Source organism: Cervus elaphus, chromosome 27, assembly GCF_910594005.1.
Source record: "Cervus elaphus chromosome 27, mCerEla1.1, whole genome shotgun sequence".
NCBI lineage: Eukaryota > Metazoa > Chordata > Mammalia > Artiodactyla > Cervidae > Cervus > Cervus elaphus.
In genome coordinates, this window is record NC_057841.1 from 9,288,480 (window position 1) to 9,305,030 (window position 16,551).

Below are 16,551 nucleotides of genomic sequence, written 5' to 3' on the forward strand. Positions count from 1 at the left end.
GAACTGCCGCGGTGCGGGACGCTCAAGGACTACATCTCCCACAGTGCAAGGCGGCCGGGGCGCGCGCCGACGCCTCGGGGTTTCCCACACGCCCCTGCGCGGGCACCGCCCGGCTCGGCCTGACAGGAAGGCGGGGCTTTGTTGGTGGCGGGAGGGATGGGAGTCCCTGGCACTGCGAACTTCAGGAACTTTTAAAAATCAAGTTCGCGATTACAAACCGCCCGTCCCGGTGTCTCTCTAGAAGAGACCGTGCCAACTGGGGAATTCTCGGTCTGACTGTGGCCCTGCTGTTGCCTCTGGGCAGACGATGTAGCCTTTTCGTTTGGTGTTCTTAAACAAGTCGGGCAGGAAGCAGCGCAGACTACCCCAGAGCTAGCAGGTGGGGAGGGCGAAGCCGCTTCAGAGCCCGCCCGGGCCACAGAGTGTGGACTACCGTCTCACCTCCGCCAGGCGTCCTTGGCGTCGGCGTCAGCGGTGACGCCGTGCCCCCGGAACCGGCTGACAGGCGGAGTTGTCCTCGGCCCCGCCCCCAACAGCGCCTCTGCGCACGCGCCAGCAACGAGGGGGCCCAGAGGAGGAGCGTCGGCGCTGGGTATCCATGGCGACCGGACGCGGCCGGCTCCTGCAGCTGCAATGGCAGTGCCTCTTGGCGCGGCCCCAGCCGCTTGGCTGCTTTGGCTCAGCTTTCGGGAGCCCCGGGGCTGCCGCGGGGCGCTCAGGGTTCAGGTGACTCTCCGGGGGTGGGGTGGGGTGGGGTGGGGGAGGGCGCCCGGGAGCCCCGACGGGAGTAGCCCCTCACTCCCCCGCCTCCCTTTCTCTTTATTTTCATTGATTCCGACCTGTTCGCGGGAAAGGTCTGGAAGGACGAAGAGAGGAAGTGTCTAAAACTTGGAAGCGTGGGGTTACCCCAAGTCACGGTACAAGTCGAGGAGCTTCCGTGGAATATTCTGTCTCCTCGGTTCATTCAGTTAGTGGGCCCTGGGGGTACGGGGTCGTGCGAGCCCCTAGACCCAGAGCAGCCCTCGCAGAGAGCCGCCTCGTGGACGCGCCCACCTGCGGGGGCAGGTGCGAATCTCCGCGCTCCCGCGCGGGGTCGCCGGCACGGCCCCCCTCCAAAGCGTGTTCCCGAAGTTGTTTCCTAATTCTGGGGCCGGGAGTCAACTTTTGTCCTTTTTATGACTTTAGAAAAGTCGATAATACTTACCAAAACATAATCAATTTTCTCTCCTGCCCCCAGTTCACGAACGGAGGACTCAGCCCCTAATCAGGTAACGCTGTTAGGCAGGCTGGTCTGGGAGGTGCACCTCCGCCATCAAGGCAAGATTTGTGTTTCTAAGCAGACCCTGGGTGGATGCCTTTTGTTAATAGACATCCCTACGTGCTCGCTCCCTGATTTTTTTCTGCAGTCTTCCTGTCCAAGCGGAGGAGGGGGGGGGGGTGTGTGTGTGTGTGTGTGTGTGTGTGTGTGTGTGTGTGTGTGTGTGTGTGTGTGTGTGTGTGTGTGTGTGTGTGTGTGTGTGTGTGTGTGTGTGTGTGTGTGTGTGTGTGTGTGTGTGTGTTCTGGTGATAGGGGGCTTGTCTTCGCGGAGGAGGGGGTGTGTGTGTGTGTGTTCTGGTGAGAGGGGGCTTGTCTTCGCGGAGGAGGGTGTGTGTGTGTGTGTGTGTGTGTGTGTGTGTGTTCTGGTGACAGGGGACTTGTCTTCGCGGAGGAGGGTGTGTGTGTGTGTGTGTGTGTGTGTGTGTGTGTTCTGGTGACAGGGGGCTTGTCTTCCCTCCAGTTCTCTCCGGGTACCCTGGGCCTGAAGGGTGGTCCTCTTCTGCAGTCACAGAAGGAGATTGGAGGAGTGAGGTGGGGAAGGGGCAGGGCGCAGGAGGTGGCAACTGCTTTCCAGAAGGAACTTCAACTTAACTCCAAGGACAGTGGCTCGCTTCACAGAGTGAGTGGCCCAGGTGTCGGAGGAAGTATCCCTGGTGCTGTCTTCATGTCTTATTACATCCCTTTCTTTCATCGTGAGCTGTTCTAGCTGCTCTGCACCGGTCTTCCCAGTTAGATTGCAGGGTGGAGGAATAGTGCTAAGGACCGTTTGCATTCTTGGAGACTCTCTTTTTGTTTGTAGATCTCGATTTACGGATATAGAAAGTCTGCCATATTATGCCTTGTAATAAGCCAGATGTCTGTGTTTAAGCATAGAAAAGGATTCTGTTACTAAGCAGTGACTAACACTACACGACTACTACTTACCAGCTCAACTACTTAAGGTGTATTTTTTTCCCTCTGAATCTCCTGGACTGTTCCGTGTCCATCCTGCAGGGATCCATTACCCCTTTTACCCTAGTTTCAGAAGCAGGGCCCCCCTCCCTAGGTGTTACGGTGATAGTGGTTCTTGAGAATAACTGTAAACGGGCTGCATATCACAAGCCTCGTGACACAATGGTGACAATGCCTGCAAAATTTCTATTATGTAGGAGAGAAAGACAGGAATTTAAAGTAGGAAGATTGAACTTTAAATCAATTTGCCACTGTTACTAAAATTAGTCTTTATATATAAGGCTTTGTTAGTGGGAAGCAGGATGATTGTTACATGATGAATCTTCTATTACTTTGTAAGTTGAGTGAACTTCTTGTTGAAATGATGTAATTAGAATGCCTGTAATTATGCCTGGCATGGAAGTGTGCATGGCAGTCTGTGATTTGGTGATATATAAATTCTTTTGGTCAAGAAAAGTCAGATCTTAAGAATGGTTATAGTCTAAGTAGGTGGTTATTTTTAATGTCTCAAGGCAGAAAGAATTAGATTTTCAGAAAGAATCACACAAAGTGTTTAATATGTTTAAATCTTTTTAACACAAAATATGAATTTGTATAAATAAATATCTTAAACTGTAAGAATATCACAGAAAGCTGTCAAGTTGGCTTAGTTTCTGCTTGGTCTAATTTCTTTGATTTATCAGATATTAAGAATCAGGCCCAGAAGGTAGGTTTTTAAAATACTGAACTTAATTCAAAGCAATCAGGTAAAGTTTGTCACGTGAAAAAAAAATCGGTTTTAAACTAAATGTCATCTTCCTAGTTATAAAGCTTAATGTGCACTGCTTAACTTTGTAGCCATACAGAGCTTTATGCCATGCGTGGGACTTCCTGATGGTGGACTATGTAGCCCTGTAGAATGTGCAGTTAGTTTATTTTATGGAGAAATGCAGATGTGCTCTCAACAGTAAAGTCCATAACGATAAGATGTATGGTGACACAGACGTCACTGTTAATTACCTCGTTAGAGCCTTAGTCTTCTGCTCTGGAAATGAGGGGCTTGGGAGATCTAGTTTAATCACGGAAAAACAAAACAGAAACAAATAGCCAGTGGGTAGGGGATTCCTTCTTGACATGGAAAACTAACATAATAGCTTTGGGGAAAATGTTAAATAACTGGTGGGTAGTATAATACATTTTTATAATAAGACAAACACTGATAAGTTACCCATTAGAATGCAATATTTGCATTAATTTTTCATATTAAATACAAGGTTTCAAAGAAGTTTTGAGCTTTCTGCAGGGTGTGCTCCCAGATTTTGGAAGACCTGGAACCCAGAATGCTTGGGGGCCTTTGAGAACAAAGGCTCCAGCCGAAAGGATGTCTTTTTGCTGTGAAAACTGTGCTCCCAAACCTTCCTGTGTTTGGGCTTCTCAGTTTTGAAATGAGAACAACAACCCTCCCTTACAATTCATTACATTTTCAGTATACAGGAAATATTAGAGAGTACACTGTGTTCTCTCCAATCTTCCGGCTTCTATTTAAAAACAAGCACCACCAAAAACTCTGTAATCCCCTAATCTTGTGAATCAGATGTATTACCAGTTAATACCTTGTTATCTTTCCTTGCAGACTACTTTTCTTTGTGTGCATGTGTTTGGTTTTTTCCTCTGAAGAGAGAAATAGAAATATAAGATTTTGTAGTGTATGCTGATAGAATCTGTATTTTTGATCAATGTGTTATTAATTTAGCAAATATTTATTGAATGCTTTCTTCATGCTGGGGGTGTTGTGGGTGCCGAAGAACAGGCAGTGAACAGAACTCACGCAGACGCCCTGCCAGCACAGCCCTTCCACCCCAGTGACGGTGGGCGAGTGAAATGTGTGGTGTCTAGTGATGTGTGCTAAGGAAAAAAAGGGGGGGCATCGTGTGTGTGTGTGAAGTGCAGACTGGAGTTAGAGGGCATGGCTGGAAGATCTCAGTGAGATGGTGATGTTTGAAAGAGTCAGACGCGACTGAGCAGCTAGGCAGGCAGGCACTGTGTGTAGGAGGTGAAGAAGCCAGCCGTGCAGATGCTATGAACTTGTTTTTATGCAAACCCTCCCACCTGAGTTGCAACTGTCCGTTTTAACTGGCTGAATGTTGCCTTTTTATGGAGGCCATGGGAATGAACTGATCCCTGTCTGTTTCTAGGGGCTTCTTCCCTGGTGGCTCAGTGGTGAAGAACCCACCTGCCAGTACAGGAGATTCGGGTTTGATCCTGGGGTCAGGAAGATCCCCTGGAGAAGGGAATGGCAACCCACCCCAGTATTCTTACCTGGAGAATTCCATGGACAGAGGAGCCTGGTGGGCTACAGTCCATGGGGTCACAAAAGAGCTGGACATGACTTAACAACTAAACAGCAACAACCAAATACTGTTTCTAGTACTTTTCCCAGTGTAGGCAACTTTGAGATGAATGTTCCTGAGTGAATCCTTTGCGCTCTTTTTTTTTTTTTGCCTTGGGATATATTTCTAGACCTGAAGTTCTTGGCTTAAAAAAATACATGTCTTCGAAGGATCTCGACATTTACTAGGACTTGACTTTCCCTGCGCTTGGCACCAATCTGTGCTCACAGTAGTGAAGGAGAATGTCTGCTCATCTGTAGCCAAGCCAGCCTTATCATCGTTTATTGGGTCTTTGCCAGTTTGCTAGATTGAAACTGATGGATAGATCTATTTTACTTTTCTTTGGTTTCCTTGGAAAGGCCTAGGGTTATCGTTTTGATTTTTTTTCATCTTTTGATTGAAGAAATACATAATGGCAAAAAGCTGTTATTGCTTTTTTACTAATGCTTCTAAACAAATTTGTATTTGGTCAACCACCACAGCAGTATTCATTTAAGTTATAAAATATCTGTGAGAGACGCTCCTCAGTCATCTGTCAATAGTATCTACCTGTGTACAGACTCTCAGACTTCTGGGCACACTTGTGTAGGGGTCTAAATGTAACCCAGTGAGGACTTGATAGATATTGTTATTAAATGGAAGAGTAAAAAAAAATCCTTCAAAGCTTAAGTAAGCTTAGAAAGCTTTGTCTCCTTAAGGTGTTTTCTTTGAATAAGTCACATAGGTCATCTAGAGTTTGCAGGATTGGTTAGCTGCTTAAAATAAGGAATGCTTTAAAAAACTGTGTGTGTAGTGTTGAACTGTGTATTGTGCCCGCCTCTTCCGTTCTTCCCAAGCTCATGTCTACCCAGAACCTGAGGACGGCCTTTATTTGGAATTGGGGTCTCTGCGGATGTCGTTAGTTAAGATGAGGTCACACTGGATCAGGGTGGGTCCTAAACTGAATGCGACTGCTGCTGTGGATGGAGACACACACACACGGAGGGAAGGCCGCCTTGTCAGGAGGGAGCAGGGGTTGGGATGAGCTCAGCTGCCATGAGACACAGGACACGGAGGACCGTCAGCGCCATCAGAAGTTGGAAGAGGTGGGGACGGAGTCTGTCCTAGAGCCCAGGGAAGGAGCATGGCCCTCCCAACACCTTGGTTTTCCTGTTTGGCCCCTAGGTCTGCGAGATGATACGTTTGTGTTGTTTCAAGCCACCCTGGTTTAAAGGTGCTTTAAGTCATGTTTGCTCAGTTTCTTCTGACTACGATTCCCTGGACTGTGGCCCGCCAGGCTCCTCTGTCCGTGGGCTTTCCCAGGCAAGAATCCTGGGGTGGGTTGCCACTTGCTTCACCAGAGGACCTTCCCAACTCAGGGGTTGAACCTACGTCTCCTGCATGGCAGGCAGAATCTTTACCTCTGAGCCACCTGGGAAGCCCACTTTGTTAAGGCAGCCCTAGGAAATTAAGACAATTAGGAAATTGTCTTTTACTTCTGGTTGCCATTATAGCAAGATCAGTGGACTTGAAGCTTGTTGGCTATGGAAATCTTTGCTTAAACAAAAATGTCAATAGAAGTATAAAAATTACTGCCCAGGTGGGATTCTCTGACTAAAGGGGGAGAGGGCATTGCGAAGCTTTCCAAAGGAGCATCTCACCCTGCCCTCTCTGGCTCTGCGTTTCTGCACTGGGCCAGGAAGTCAGGTAAGATGACGAGCACCTGACTGCCTCCTGCTGCATGAAGCTGGGATGGAGAGGCAGCAGGATCTGGAGCGTACTCTGCCTCTCCTGGGCTGAGATGCCAGCGCACAGAGGATCACAGTGTGTCCTGAAGGCCTGCCGTGTGCCAGCCAGTATGCTCGTTTCTGAAGAGAAAAGTCTAGCCCGGGAAGAGAAACTTGTGCTCTGGCTGCTCAGAAGCACCTGGGGAATCATCAGGCTATTTGAGTGCTTGCTGGCATGTCCATCCTGGCATGTGTGTCTCCATGGCGGGCACCAGGTGATGCCAAGTCCGTGGGCAGCACCATCCCCAGGCCTCCTGAGAGCAGGCTGTGCGCACGGTCAAGGGCCATCCTCTGTCCAGATCTGTCCATGTGGACTTCATTCTTCCGCTCCCAGAGAGACTGTTGCCTTGACTTCCAAGTTCTTGGGGTCCCCTCCCTTTGCCCCCCATGCAGTCATCGTGCATATCTGTTAGGAAAAATGGGATGGGGTGATTAAACCTGTGGTGAACAGAGTGTATCCTCAGAGCTGTAGGGTTGGTGAACCAAGCGTGTGGATACCACATCTCTAGGTTCTAGTGGCTTCTGAAATGGTATGCTGGCTGGGAGGGTCAGTGAATGGTGTGTGTGTGTGTGTGTGTGTGGCAGTGGGTGGGGTGAGGGGGTCACGTGTGTGGGGAGGGCAGGTGAAGAAGCAGGTTCTAGTTCTCCGCGGGAGAAGCAGCGTGTCCACCAGGAGCTGTGAGCTTGCTGGCTTTGTGGGCATCTCAGATCCCTGCCCAGCTGCTGTTGAGAACGGCTGGTCTTGGAGTGACTGTGATGAACATTGATTTTAGTGGGTGGGTGTTTGGTCCTCCTGCCGCTGTGACTGCCGGAGCCAGAACTGGGACCGCTCGTTAGCCCTCTAAGATGGGCACACCTGGGACGGTGCCAGATCCAGTTCAGGAATTTAAGTGTTTTTTTTGTTTTTTAACTCTGTTGATGTCAACTTTACTGTTTTTCTATTGTGTTATTTAAACTGGACAGTTGACACATTTTATCTTTTCCCTTTTTGTTTCCATTAAGTATGCTTTTTTTAAAAATGTATTTATCTTTGATTGGAGAATAAGTGCTTCACTGTTTCCACTAAGTTCTCCCTGTAGCACCTTTTGATGGGCTGAAGGTGTATAAAACGCAGCAGAGTCAGCCCAGCCTTCAGGTTTGCTCAGGACACTGAATGTCTGACTGCCCGCCCCCCCCAACCCTGCCCCTCCTCCTGTAGATGAAGTTTCACAGGGAGTGGTCTTTGGAGTGTATGAATCCTTTCTGTTTCACAGAGGGGAATGGACAGTTCACCTTTGTAATTTGTATTTTCCACGTCTGCTTTCAGAACGAGGCCAGGCGCCACGCTGCCCGCAGGCCCCGCTGCCCTGAGTCGCTGTGCCCGGCAGGACAAGGCCTATGGGAGGCCCCACGATGGCTGCTCTGCGTCCCTGGACAGGTAAGGGGCGGAGGTGCTCTGCCGCAGCTCGGGGCGGGGGGCGGGGGGGCGTCATTAGAGAAAGTTTAGTGCCGGATACCCCAGGTTGCTATTTTGAGCTAAGAATAGAAGTGTGCGGGGAGAAAGTACAACGTGGAGAGCGGGCTGTGAGTCACCACAGCCTGTCACTGTCAACATCAGACTAGTTTCATGAAGCTGAACTAGTAAAAGTGACAAGTGCATTTAATTTTCCTTTTTAAAAAATGTTCTTCACAATTACTCACTTTCCACTTGCTAAAGACCCTTGAAAAAGGAGAAGGAAGATTAGAGTGTGTCCTTTGGAAAGCTCAGGAGGTCTCTGGCTTACTTGGCTTTCAGGATTTGGGGAACCCCTTTGTGTCATGTCAGGTTCCGTTCTGTGACCCTCAACAACAAGATCTTAGAAACGGAAAAAAAAATTTGCTATTTGAAATTGATGCTGAAATGCCTGTGGCTTCCTACTGGACTACCCGCCCCTGCGGCAGCAGCCGTGCACTCTGTCCTGTGCAGTCCTGGGAAGTCGGTGCCCCCAGGGACGTCTCACAGGGAGGGGCGCGGGCTCCCCTAGTCCACGGTGCTGCAGAGCTCGGATTCAAACAGAAAGCCTGAGTGCAAGTTTTGGACTTTTAATATCGCGTCGTAACTAGCTCAGGAAACAGTGTCCGTACTTGTACTGTGTTTTTAAAAAGAAAGGAAAAGTAAAAAAAGAAAGATCTAACTAAGGACATGGATTTAAACTTTAAACCATACGCTCTGGGAATTTTTTTGTTCATTCACTCAGTCATGTCTGATTCTTTTCAACCCCATGAACTGCAGCACACCAGTCTCCCTGTCCTTCACCATCTCCTGGAATTTTCTCAAACTCATGTCCATCAAGTCGGTGATGCCATCCAACCATCTCATCCTCTGTCGTCCCCTTCTCCTCCTGCCTTCAATCTTTACCAGTAGCAGGGTCTTTTCCAATGAGTAGGCTCTTTGCATTAGGCAGCCAAAGTATTGGAGCTTCAGCATCAGTCCTTCCAATTCAGGATTGATTTCCTTTAGGATTGACTGGTTTCATCTTGTTATCCAAGGCACTCTCAAGAGTTGTCTTCTTATTCCTCTCTGGGAATAGACTCTGTCATACAGCAATCTGATAGGAGAGCTAGAACAAATAGCGCTTCAGCTGATCTGTCCATGGATACCCTAGGGCCTTCTCTGAACTAAACGCTCTGCTTGGGGAAGGAGGCAGTTGGTGAGCTACTCACATGTGTTCTCATGAGGCTTCCAGTCTTGTGGAGGACCCAGATTAAAACAAGGAGTGGATTATAAATTGGGGTACGTGCTGTCCAGAAAGCAAATGGACTCTAATCCAGGTTAATAGGGTGGGATGGTCAGGCAAGACTTCTCTTGAGGAGCTGACATTTAAGCTGAGAACTGAACATGGAGATGAAAGGGCCTGGAGAAGAGCCGGCAGAGAGGGGCAGTGTGGTGGGGGGGGTGGGGGGGTGTCGGCACCTGCTGCTGGAGCGGGTGCTGGGGGCTGGGCGAGGGAGGCCGCCTGCGGGCCCAGGGGCGGGGCTGTCCGCTCAGAGCTCTGATGCTATTTGCTTTCTGACATTGCCTCGTTCACTTCTCTGCCTGAGGAGGCGGGAAGGAGAGACACCCAAGAGCTGCCGTGGGAGCCCCGGGCCTGTCGCACAGAAAGGGCTGCTTGCGTTGGGAGATGAACGGCCAGGTGTTTTCTGGAAGCTGCTCTGACTCCTCTCCCCCCGCCCCCCCAGTTTGCCCTCAGAGCTCCTGCTGAAGATCCTGTCCTACCTGGATGCAACGGCCCTGCTGTGCGCCGGGTGCGTGAACAGGCGCTTCTATCACCTGGCCAGTGACAAGTAAGGAGCAGACTGTGCGTCGCTGCGTGCCCGGTGGCATGGTGAGGGAAGTGGTGAAAACTAGCAAGAGCTTTTGAACCATTTTCGAGAATTTAGAAGAATTTCAAGAGTGGTTTCAGACAAATGTCTACCAGGTGAAATTTTCAAAGGTTTTAGGAAAGGGATACTCTTTGCACGAACTGGAAAAGGTCTCACTTGTTCTCGATGTAGCTGTTGGAGAAAGTGGCCTCAGGCCTGTTGTCCGGGAGGACTCGCTGTTCCTCAGAGGTGGGCAGGCTTCCCCCGCAGCCTGCAGCAGCCGTGGGACCTGCCCTGACCAGCCCCGCTGACCCTGCCGGGCCTTGTGGAGCAGACCCCACAGAAAGACAAGGGAGGGGCTCCCCGAAAGCCGCCTGCCATGGGACATGCTTGGTGCAGGGGCACGAGGGGAGGGGCGGGGAGGAGGGAGCATGCCCAGGGAGCCTCTGCCCCGGGGGAGGAGGCCTGCAGAGCCCCCGGGCTGGTGGGGGGTCCATGGGACGAGGGGTGGAATCCCTTCTTCTGTGCTGTTGCTGTGATCTCTGTCGGCGGCTCAGAATGTTGTCTTGAGGCTGAGAAGTGGGCTCCCCCCAGCTTCTGGCGAGCTCGTGGGGTCTTGGCTGTGACACCCCTCTGTCTTTACCATCAGAAGGTCAGACAGGTGTTGGTCCACATAGGAGCCCAGTGTCAGCCAGGGCAGAGCACGATGGAGGGGAACTCAGATTTCAGGGCTGGTTTACTTGGTGAGGGGGTGGGAGAGGGCTGTGGTGTGTAGACACACCTGCACAGTGCTCCTCAGCGTGGGGCCCGCAACAGCTGCATTAGAGTCAGTGGGAAAGGTGAAAAAGGTATCGGACCCCTGGTGTACATTTCTGCAGATTTAAATTCTGTGTTCTAGAATCTGTGTTCAAAATTTTTCCAGCCGTGTTGTCATAATAAGAAGGGGACATATGCCATTCTCTAGTTGGTCAGGGTGGTTTTCTTATCCGTGAACTTAAAAAAGCTATTTCCTGTGTGAGAAGATACGTGTCAGTATATATGCATAGTTTCAGGTCCTGAGATAGTTCGAGAATGAATGGAAAGCAACTTTTGTGTGTCTCTTCCTTAGTGACCCTCAGAGAGAAAGACATTCTCCGAAGCAGAGAGCAGTGAGGCGTTTTTCAAGGAGGGGGTTGAGTAAATGACCAGAACTGTAGCTCCTTGGGGGTTCTTGATTCAAGGACAGAGCTGAGACTGTTCAGATAGACTCCTAAGCCATGAGGTTCCTAGTCTCTGCCCCTCTGTCCAAGGTCTATGGGGTGCAGGCTCTGTGCTGGGAGCCTCAGCTGTAGTTAGGTTCTTTGCACTTTTGTTGTCGGTTATCTGTCCACCCCACTTTCTTGGACGTGGTTGTCTGTAAAAATCTGAGCTTCTTATGAAGTTACCCTCGTGTGTGTTCTCTTTTATGGAGGAGAGTCTTAGTGGGATAAGTTGAATTGTATTCTTAAGAGTTACAGTCTGATTTCACAGCCAGACTTCATAAAAGGACATGTTAAGAACTGAATAGGTAAACCATGAATGTTCCTGAGAAGTTGGTGGTACTTTTTGAGCTTTGTTTGAAGAGAGGACAGGAGCCGTCCCGTGGCCAGTTACACTGCTGACTTATGGGGAGACGCATCACGAGGGTGGGGTCTCCCTTTGCCCCTGTTGCCTGGGGGGCAGCCCTCGGCATGAGCCCGGGGCTCTGTGGTGGGGGGTGGGGTGGGGGGAGGTGTCAGGGAAGCCTGGATCGGGCTGAACCTGGCTCTCTCCAGTGCCCAAGAAACACTGTTCATCAGAACGTTCAATTGGCCCTGTTTCCTGAGCAAACCTGAGGGAATTCTTCCTGTGCTTGGCTCACAGTCAGATAGCTCTTGCCCTTCAGTCTGCTCTAGCTTTTTAACCAGGTGGGGCATTTTGTGATTAAGAAATGAATGGTTTTGGGTTTAGGGACTGTCTAAAAGCCTCTTAAGCTTGACCTTTGTGTTGTATAAATAATGAAGTGGAACAATATATGTAATACTGAATATTTTAATTGTGTAGGATGTTTTTTATTCTCTTGAGGCTCCACTGATGGTGCATTAGGTGAGATACTGTGTGTGAAAGTGGTGCATCACACGAGTGTAGGGTGGTGTGACCAGCCAAGGGTATGACGTCACCACCCTGCCCCTCACGCCCCTCCCCAGACCCGTGTTCTGTAGTCTGTGAGCGCCGGAGCTTGTGGAAAATAGAACGAGCCGCAGTCCCTGTGGCACGCAGGTGGGAAGTTTGGGGTGCAGTGGAGATCTTGCTGAAGTAGAAGAACACTGAAGTGGAGTGACCTGAGTAAATCAGAAGAAAGCACGGACAGGCATTTCTGCAAATGGAGTTTTAGGAAGCAAGCATCTCCTCAAGGGATTTTGGTGAAAGAGCTCAGGTTACCTGGATGTTCTCAACTGTTTTGCATCTCAACTCATTATTTTGCATCTATTAGCCTATGTACGAAAGCCTATAAAATTATGAGCTGAAACATGAATACTTTAAGACAGAAACCTTGGAGTGAAATGATTTTGTGAGGGGAGAAATGACTAGAAAAACTCATACTAGAAAGCGATGTTGGTAGCAGGTAGGGGTCTGACTGCCTGTTAGTTTGTTAGGAAGTCCTGCATGGAGTGTTGAATCGCTATGCTATCAGAAAAGGCTGTCCCCTCCAGACCTTCGCCTCCAGGAGTCCTGCCTCCCAGGCCTCCTGCAGATCATCCTTTTCTGCATTCAACAGAAATGCAGAGACAGGAATTAGTCAATAATTAATTATGTAAATTTCGCCCTTCACACCAGGAAACCGATGCTAACTCCTGCCTTAGTTTCCCTGCGGGGTGCCTTTCCTTCCTGTTGGAGAGTGTTGGCGAGGGGAGCCCCCGGCTCAGCCCCCATCGTTGCTCCAGACCCTCGGGCTCTGGGTCAGAGGGGTGTTGGAATTCCAGTGCCACGGCTGATGGGTGCTCTGGATGTGGATACGATTGTTGGAGCCCGTGTCTCGGTGCTGCTGAAGAGTCAGGGACAGGTGGGGGTTGAGGCGGTGAGGATTCAGTGGTGGTTCTGTCACCAGTGAACACAGACCTGGGCAGGGCACCTTGCAGCTGGGCCTCAGTCACATTGTCTATTCAGTCGTAGCCACCACCTCCTGGGTTTGCTGGGAGGGCGAAGTGAGTGAGTGCTTGTGAAGTGCTGAAGTGTGCTCAGAGCTAGTGCTCCAAAACGTTACCTGTTGTCAGGTGTTATTAATCATCTTCAATTTATCCTCTTTGTACAAGCAGTTCATGTTCATTGTTAAAAAATTAAAATATGTGTCAGTTGCCATCGGCATTTCTCTCTCTGTGTATATACATAAAACTGCTTTCTGATCTTTTCAAAGACACGCATGTATACAGGCTAGGAAGTCACATTGTGTACCCTTCTTGCTTTCTCCTATGTTAGACCTTTTCAATTATTGGTGTAAGAAGGCAGCTTTTATTTGGGATGACACCAGGGTAACAAGATCGCTCATTTCCCTCAGGCCTGGGAAGCACGCTTTTCCCATTAGTATGTGTTTCTAGAGTTAGTAAATCTAAAACACTAACCTCACACAACAGTTCGTGTTGACACTTGAGCAGCTGTGAACGTTTAGCTTGACTTAGTCATGGAAATAACTAGATAACAGTTATTTAACTCATTGTTAAATCATGTAAAACAGTTGTTCTGTGTTTCTCTAACATATTTGTTACAGGTGTGTGACAGTGTCTCTTAGTTAACACATTTGTTTCCTCTCCTCCCCCAGTTTTATTTGGATCAGAATCTACTCAGCTGCCTTTTCACCTAAAAGATCTCATTGGAGAGTTGATCCGGCAGAGAAGACAGACTTGTCTGTGAACTTACTGTCAGCAGGGGATAAAGAAGCTGGATATTGGAAGAAAGAGTATCTTAAGAAACAGATAGCGTCTATAAAGGCGGCTCTAGCGCGGGTTCTCAAACCTCTGCACCCCCACACAGGCCTCCCATTGAAGACCAAGGAGGCCCTCAGGTGGGCCTCACGTTAGCAAAGAAGGATGGCGTGAGCCCCGAGTGCTGTGTGTGCAGGTCGCACGCGTGGTTTACATGGGGAGGGACTGTTGGATGTTTTGTGGTCTTGTGTACCTATAAAATAAATGGTATTTTCCCATCCCACATATATGGTCCAAAGGTTTCACGTGGCCTGGTAGTCGGCTCTAATAAAGCGGGAGATGCAAGGCCCTGCTCAGCGGGCAGAGCCTTAGTCGTCTTCACCTGTGTGTCGCCGGCTCCTGGCACAGAGCAGCGGTTCCACGGGTGTCTGTGAGGTGAGGGGACAGGTCCCGAGGGAGCTGCTGTGGCCTGAGAACTCAGACCAGGCGTGTTCTGGAGCTTTAGATGACATGTGGCAGACTTCGTTTTTATTTTTTGCCGTGAGGCAAACACTCTCGCTCGCTTTTCTGTCTTCAGAATGTCTGGCTTAGGCTGGGTGATCATACTGAGAGGGGACGATGGAAGAGAGTACACCATGGAGCACGCACACCTCTCCTTCAACGACTCCTCCGTCACGGTCGTGTGGTACAGCAAGGCCTGGCCGCCGCTCGCCACGCTGTCCACCTTGGACCTGTGTGGGGTGACGCCGGTGTTCATGGGCCAGTCCAGGACCCCCACCAGGATCAGGTACGTGCTGGGGGCCAAGGCTGTGTCATGGGGAGCGACTCTTGGCCTGCTTTTCCTTGTTAAAAAATATTTTGATTTGATTGCATCTGCAAGCCTTCTCTTTCATTCTGGATTACTATCAAATAGGAAAAGAAGGGGCTTACGCATCGATAAGCTCATTGTTGTTTAGTTGCTCAGTCGTGTCCGACTCTTTGAGATCCCTTGGACTGTAGTTCGCCAGGCTCCTCTGTCTGTGGGGTTTTCCAGGCAAGAATACTGGAGTGGGTTGCCTTTTCTTTCTCCAGGGGATCTTTCCGACCCAGGGATTGAACCTGCATCTTTTACACTGGCAGGAAGGTTCTTTTCCAATGAGCCATCAGGGAAGCCCTATCCATGGCTTAGGGAATGGTTTTCTCGTGACAGTTTCCTGAATGATAGATGGCTGACCCTCTGAGGTTTTTCATTTTAAAACCATTCTAATACAGAGACATATAAAATGATTATATTTCCCTTCTTTAGTAGGTGATACAGTAGTCATAGTTTAAACATTAGACTGTGTAGTCATTCACTATTTTGTCTGCTTTTCTATTGAGCTCGCTGGTTGTGTCGTCTCCTGCAGGTGGCTTGCTGCTCCATGCCTCCACGCTCTCACCTGTGAAATGGGGTGAGGATGGCTGTGACGTAGTGTTTAATGTGTATGGCTGCTGTGAAATCACAGAATTTCACCATCCAGTGCGCACATCGGGTCTTACTGCTGCACATACATCGGGTCTGATGTGTCTTATTGCTGGTGCTTACGGAGTCCTTATTATTATTCCGTTGTGAGGCAGCTGTGCCGTGGGTTCACTCATTCTTAGGCTTTTGGTTTTCCCAAGAACTCGGTCCTGCTTACTTTTCTAAGCTGGATTTTGTCACGTGTGGCATCCCGAGCTCCTGGATCTCCGTGTGTGGAAATGCAGAGGTGGCGGCTGCCTTCTCTGGCATCGGTTTCTCTCACGCCCCCAGCCCCTCTGACCTCACAGTGCGTTGTTCTCACTGCCCTTCGAGCTGCAGCCCCACCACGGGCTCCGCTTCCAGCCCCTGCCAAGGGAGGTGTTGAAATCTCACTGCAGCATCTGCCTTCTGCTCAGTAGAACCGCCTTCTTTCCAGGTGTCCCTGGATGCAGACACGATTCTGCGGTTTGTGGCCGAGCCGCTTGTCTGTGGTCCTGCCTCCGGCGCTGGCTCTCTGAGGGCTGTTCCAGTGATCTCTGGTCCGGTTGTCGTGCTGTGACCGTGGGGGTGTCGTATTCCTAGTGCTAGTGAGTCCAGGTTTTATTGTATTCCAAAAATATTCTTACTACTGTGAAGGAAAACATGGGCATCACTTCCCTTGGCTATATTAACTAAAGATAGTTTGGGAACAGCTACTTTTTTGGAATGGTACCTTTATCTGCATGAATCTCTGAAATTCTACCTGGTATCATTGTGGACCCCAGATTTTTCTACTGCCCTGTTTAGGTTTTACGCACCGTGAAATTGTTTTCAGAGAGTGAGTCTGCAGCCTCTGTACCCGTGTGACTGAACAGTACGTACTGGCACATCATGAGATTATGGTTATAGGGACAAGGACAGAACAGTGTGCATCAAAGTAAAACGCTCCTGAAAGTTCATAAATGGGTGGTGTTGAATTGTAAACTCACTCAAAGATATGATGTTCCTGAAATTGTTATCCAAGTCAGGAATACCTGATACTGCACAGTGACAGAAAGCTAGCACTCACTGTGAAAATTCATTTAATGTAATTTATTTCCATTAAAACTCACTGAACTTCAGCCGGCATTTATTTGATCCAGGATGCTGAGCAAACTGAAAGTGCTTCTCAGGAGTCTGTTTCGATCGACTCTTTTATTGTAGGTTTGTGAGCAGATGCATCCATGGTGCAGAAATGAAAACCCTTCTGCATCTGTGTGACAGCAAAGGAGAGACATGGTGATTTTTATTTTGTTTCCTCTATGAGGATTTTTTTTAAAACAATGAAAGCCTTATTTATGTGATTTCCAGTTTGCACATCCCTGTAACATGTGCCTTCCTAGTCGGACGGGTTATGCTGTCTGTGTCTCTGGTGTTCTTCAGGGGATGCTCTGCCTCCCGGACTTCTGAG

General features: G+C 49.3%; 1 protein-coding gene across 1 annotated transcript in view; it reads left to right on the forward strand.

The window, feature by feature from the left end:
- The first annotated feature begins 89 nt into the window (after positions 1 to 89).
- FBXO15 (F-box protein 15) overlaps positions 90 to 16,551 on the forward strand; it is a 37,200-nt gene continuing 20,738 nt past the window's right edge. Inside the window, exons 1-5 of the mRNA XM_043889246.1 lie at positions 90 to 726; positions 7,711 to 7,821; positions 9,603 to 9,707; positions 13,540 to 13,782; positions 14,220 to 14,429. Coding sequence (XP_043745181.1) covers positions 599 to 726; positions 7,711 to 7,821; positions 9,603 to 9,707; positions 13,540 to 13,782; positions 14,220 to 14,429 — 797 coding nt within the window. The 5' untranslated portion in view covers positions 90 to 598. The remainder of the gene's footprint in view (positions 727 to 7,710; positions 7,822 to 9,602; positions 9,708 to 13,539; positions 13,783 to 14,219; positions 14,430 to 16,551) is intronic.